General features: G+C 29.8%; 1 protein-coding gene across 1 annotated transcript; it reads left to right on the forward strand.

The window, feature by feature from the left end:
• The first annotated feature begins 1,394 nt into the window (after positions 1-1,394).
• LOC125873660 (homeobox-leucine zipper protein ANTHOCYANINLESS 2-like) lies at positions 1,395-4,857 on the forward strand. The gene is made up of 8 exons (XM_049554544.1): positions 1,395-1,597; positions 1,686-1,764; positions 1,899-2,375; positions 2,684-2,785; positions 2,879-3,091; positions 3,753-3,915; positions 4,013-4,371; positions 4,474-4,857. The coding sequence occupies exons 1-8, from the start codon at positions 1,395-1,397 to the stop codon at positions 4,855-4,857; spliced, it is 1,980 nt and encodes a 659-aa protein (XP_049410501.1).
• Positions 4,858-5,230: the final 373 nt, after the last annotated feature.

The following is a 5,230-nucleotide window of genomic DNA, read 5'->3' on the forward strand; positions in this document are numbered from 1 at the left end:
GTAGTATATATAGCTACTACTAATCATATTTTTCAGACCATTCTAAAAATGCTTCACTAAGTTAATCAAGTAGTTGTATTCTTGAGTCTTCCCATTGATTTCTTCAAGTACTAAGCAAGACGTGTTGTCATTCTATGAAAGTAATTTATATGCTAATTAATTCTTCATTTCTTTTCTACCTTTTTTGTTCCTATTTTGCAAGATTTTTGTAAATTCATTAAATTAATTACCCCATATATACCTTGTATGTATGCATTCTAAACATCAACTTTTAATGATCTCCAAGTCTAATGCTTTTTATTCTTATTCTGTGGAGAGTTAACAAGGTTGTTTCTTGTTGGTTTATAGATCTTATAAGTTATCAATGTAACTTTTGTGATATATGGAATATTTTTGGGGAACTTCTTATAAAATAATAAATAGTTCAACATGAGTTTAAGATCCGAAAATAAAGAGTTTTTTCGAGATGTTTAAAATTCTTTTTCATCTTTAATTAGATCTTTGAAATTCTTTTTCATCTTTAGTCAAAGATATTTAAAATTTCTTTAGGGACACGATGAAATATAAATTGAAATATATGGGGTTTCAAATTTTAGGTTTCATGAAAAAAAGAATATTTTTATAAAAAGTATTTTATGTTTTTAAAATATCATTTGGTGTGAATTTAGAATAGCTTTTTCTACCATCCTTTTCTTGAAAAATTGTCATTTACGATTTATTTTATCACTCTTTTCTCTCTCCTTTTTGTTATCCATAGGTCTCAACTGAATTTGTCTCTTGTGAACAAGCAATAATAACAACTATGAGTTAACCCTAGATAAATTTGAATTGACTACGTGAATATTCACTAATTTTGGTATTTGGTATAAGCTCAACATAGATAATTAACTAATACGATATATTTTTTTCTATATTTTACGTCGCGTTAGATGTTTTAGATATGACTTAAGACACTCCTAAAAAGCATAAGACCTAACTTAAATTTGTTATAATGACAAATGTGTATAGGTGAATTGAGTTTGATTTATATTTTTTAAATAATTTTTGAAGTCTTCATTGGTAAAAAAAAATATAGTAATGGAAATAGAGTTGTTCTATAGATTAGTAATTACTAACTACTACCACCTTTCACGATAACTAGATGCTCCATTTATGTTACTACATGAGTTTAACTCTTTCTGAATATATATTGCTTCAATAAAATATTTTTTTCACTTCCTTATGCAATATATTTGGAACCAAATAATTCTCTTGTTCTAGTATCTTGATATGTTGTTTCTTTTCATTTGCAATTATTTGGAACCAAATATTTTTTTAATTCTGGTATTATATGATCACATATGCATGATATTGGATTGAACTGATACAATCTTAAATTTGTTCAGAAATAAAAGATGGAAGGTCATAGTGACATGAATGAGAGAAAAGAAAGTTTGATTAATGTTGTGATAGGAGGATCTGGAGAGGAAGAAATAGAGAGAAGTTCTATCGGTGACAACATAACTGGTGGTGCATCTGTAGATGAACATGGTGAATCATCATCGAAGAGGAAGAAACCCATTAGGCATAATGCCGATCAGATTCAAGAGCTTGAACTGTAAGTATAATTCTAATTTATTTTGTACTTGTTTATTTTCTTATGTTAATTTTAATTTTTTGATCATTGTTTATTTTATGGGGAATAGGTTTTTCAAAAAGAATTCACTTCCTAACAAAAAAGTACGACTAGAACTTGCAACAAAATTATCCATGGACATCAACCAGGTGCAAAATTGGTTCCAGAATAAAAGAACCCAAATGAAGGTGATGCATATCACATTTCTTTCCCTTAATTTATGTTTTTCTTATGTGAATATTTGTATAATTGATTATAAAAATGAATTGTGTTATTTTATCAGTTGCAATTGGATTTGTACGAAAATAAGACTCTAAAGCAAGAAAATCACAAGCTTCGCATAGAGAATATTGTAATGAAGGAAGCCCTAGAAAATTCAATTCATGACAATTGTAAAGAAAGCATTGATGAGAATCAAATAAAGATTGAGCATGACCAATTGGAAGATGAAGTTAAAAGGCTTACCGCCCAAGCGTACAAGTTAAGCTTATTTAATAAAGATGTAGTGCAGGATAAGATGGTGTTATTGAATCTTGCTATGGATGCCTTGAATGAGCTTTTTAGGCTGTATGAGAATGATAAACCTCTTTGGGTAAGCAGTTTGGATGGAGGTGGAGAAACGTTAAATATTAAAGAATATGCTCAATTGTTTACCCCATTAATTGGCACGAAACCTGAGCATTTCACAACGGAAGCCACAAGGGCATCGGGTACAGTGGCTGACACCAGTTTGGCATTGGTGAATACACTAATGGATAAGGTATGTAGGCTCTTCATTTTAAATTCAATGTTTTCCTCTGTCTCATTTTTTAGAACTATCATCTCCTTACCGCCTACCCCTTATTTGATGTGAATAATTAGTTCTTTTTATTTTTATTCTTTTTAATTAGTTGTCCTCTTACTTTTACTATATTTGACATATCTTTTTATTAGTTTTTATAGTGGTGCTTCAATTAGTTGTTAAATATTATTTTAATCAATCAAATTTAACTTCAAGTGATGAAGACACGTATGTGTTGAAATGTTATATTTTTATTTTTTATTGCGTATTGTATTGTATATATGCAGAGGCAGTGGGTAGAGATGTTTCCATGCATAGTTGGAAAAACATATACTACTGATGTGATTTCCACTGGCATGGGTGGAAATAAGAGCGGTTCTCTGTTATTGGTATTTCTATTTATTTATTATTTTGATGAAAATTACATATCTTATTTATTTTATTATTTCATGCACTAACAACTTGAAAGTAATGATTTGCAGATTAAAACCGAATTGCAAATCATTTCTGACCTAGTTTTTGTTCGCGAAGTACAATTTCTTCGCTTTTGTAAGAAACATGCTGAAGGTGTCTGGGCTATCGTCGATGTGTCTGTTGACACAATTCAAGAAGGTTTAGAAGAGAGCGAAATTGAAAATTGTCGAAGGCTCCCATCTGGCTGTATTTTACAAGATATGCCAAATGGTTATTGCCAGGTAATTCAAAATAAATTATCTTTTTTATTTTGCATTTCATAGGCCTTTATATTTTTGTAAATTCAATGAGCTAGATCGTTCATATTTTATTAATTTTATTCTTGTTGATTTATTTTTATTGATTTTTTTATAATACAATCTATGTATTCATTGTAGTGCTTTGTTCTCTATCTTAATTTTTCTTTATTTATTCGGATGAGAAAGATTAACTTTCTTCTAGCTTTGAGTAATGCAACTATTTAGTAATTGTTTGAAACATACTAATATTCTTTCTTGATAAAGAATTTCTTTTTATTATTCTTCACCTTCTAACCATGCAATAAAATTCTAATTGTCTAATTTTTTTATGGTCACTTTCATATTAATATATTTAGATACACTAATTTTTCTGCAATTTTTTGTTTCCATGTATCCTGGCATCATACCAAATGCAAGACCTAAATATTTTGCACACTCCCTCCTTCCATATTTATTGGCAAGACCACCAGAAATCTTTTTTGAGGATACATTCCTTATGATTGACTCTTTTATTTAATGGCTGAATTTTTTAAGTTGTCTCCAATAATGGCCAATTTATTTTAATTAATAAGTAAGTTAATATTTCATGCAAGCTCATATTTTTCTCTCTAGTGATTTTGTAATATTGATGAAATATTTTCAGGTTACTTGGATTGAGCACATGGAATATAATGAAAATCTTGTCCACAATTGGTATCGCCCTTTGATAAAGAGTGGTCTGGGATTTGGTGCTCAAAGGTGGATGGCTACTTTGCAAAGACAATATCAGTTCTTGAAAGTGATGAAGTCAATTATTGATCCCATAGGTAATCATGCATAGAGGTTCAATTATTGTGCCATTTATTTTTTTATACTTTTGAATATAAAAAAGAATTGATTCTTATGTAGCTTTATTTGTGGCAGTTGATTTAAGTGGTGAGAGAGGTATAAGGATGTTGGCTCAACGCATGACGCATAATTTTTGTGCGGGGGTTTGTGCAACCGCTCACTATTGGGAAATAATTCAACTAGCAAATGAAGAAAATTCCAAATTAATGATGAGGAAGAATATTAATGACCTTGGTGAATCGACTGGTGTGGTGTTAAGTGCTACAAAGACAATCTGGGTACCAGTGAAACACCAGCATTTGTTCAAATTCCTCACTAATAAAAAAATACGGAGCCTGTGGGATGTCTTGTCTAATACTTGTCCCATGAAACGAATGATCAATATTTCTAAGGGTCAAACTGTCGACAGTAACATTTCCCTCTTTTTTCCTCATGTGAGTGGTTAATTGTAGTTTTTTTTTTATACATGATTGAATTAGTTTTTTTAATTAATTGTTCGTTTATAAATAATCTTTTCTTTTTATTCGGACATGTAGGGGGATGATTCTGGTGCTAATCGAGTGATCTTGCAAGATACTTGCATGGATGCAACTGGATCTCTTTTGGTTTATGCTACAATTGATTCACAAGAAATTAATACCGTGATGAAAGGGGGGGACTCTTCTTGTGTGACTCTCTTCTCAAATGGAATAACAATAGTCCCGGATTGTTTTCAAGATTTTTCTACAACTAATAACTATAATGTTATTTCTGGGGAGATGAATAATGGGTTCGGTGGTGGATCGTTGATGACTATCAGCTTTCAAATGGTGGGGAACATCTTTCCAGCTACAACTCTTTCTATAGAGTTGGTCAAAGAAGCAAATACACTCATTTCACACACAATTCATAAGATCAAGAGTGCTCTTAAATGCAAGTAATATTTGAAGACTATCTACCATCCATTGATATGTTATGTGTTTTAAGTCTCTACTATCTTTCTTGATTTGGATCATAATATTATTAGATTGTACTATTTTGAGTTTATCTAAAAAAAATCATATTGATATTTGATTCTCTATTGCTTATTTGATTTTGTTTTACATTAATATTCTTGATCTCAAGACAACTTTATAATAATCTGAGCGAAAATTAACAACTTTTTTTAAAAAAAATTAACAAAATTTTGAATTTCACATTTGTTATTAAATACTATCATTTCGCATTTAACAAACACATTCACCTAATAAATATAATGTAGCTTATCGAGAAGAAAAATGATTGTATCATATATAAAACTTTGAAGTGACAAAT

Source organism: Solanum stenotomum, chromosome 8, assembly GCF_019186545.1.
Source record: "Solanum stenotomum isolate F172 chromosome 8, ASM1918654v1, whole genome shotgun sequence".
Taxonomy (NCBI): domain Eukaryota; kingdom Viridiplantae; phylum Streptophyta; class Magnoliopsida; order Solanales; family Solanaceae; genus Solanum; species Solanum stenotomum.

What these genes read in the sequence shown, in the direction of transcription:
- LOC125873660 (XM_049554544.1), top strand. Translation starts at nt 1,395, where the DNA reads ATGGAAGGTCATAGTGACATGAATGAGAGAAAAGAAAGTTTGATTAAT. An exon ending in TATCCATGGACATCAACCAG is followed by an intron (nt 1,765 to 1,898) that starts GTGCAAAATTGG and finishes TTATTTTATCAG; the next exon opens with TTGCAATTGGATTTGTACGA. An exon ending in TGCCAAATGGTTATTGCCAG is followed by an intron (nt 3,092 to 3,752) that starts GTAATTCAAAAT and finishes AAATATTTTCAG; the next exon opens with GTTACTTGGATTGAGCACAT.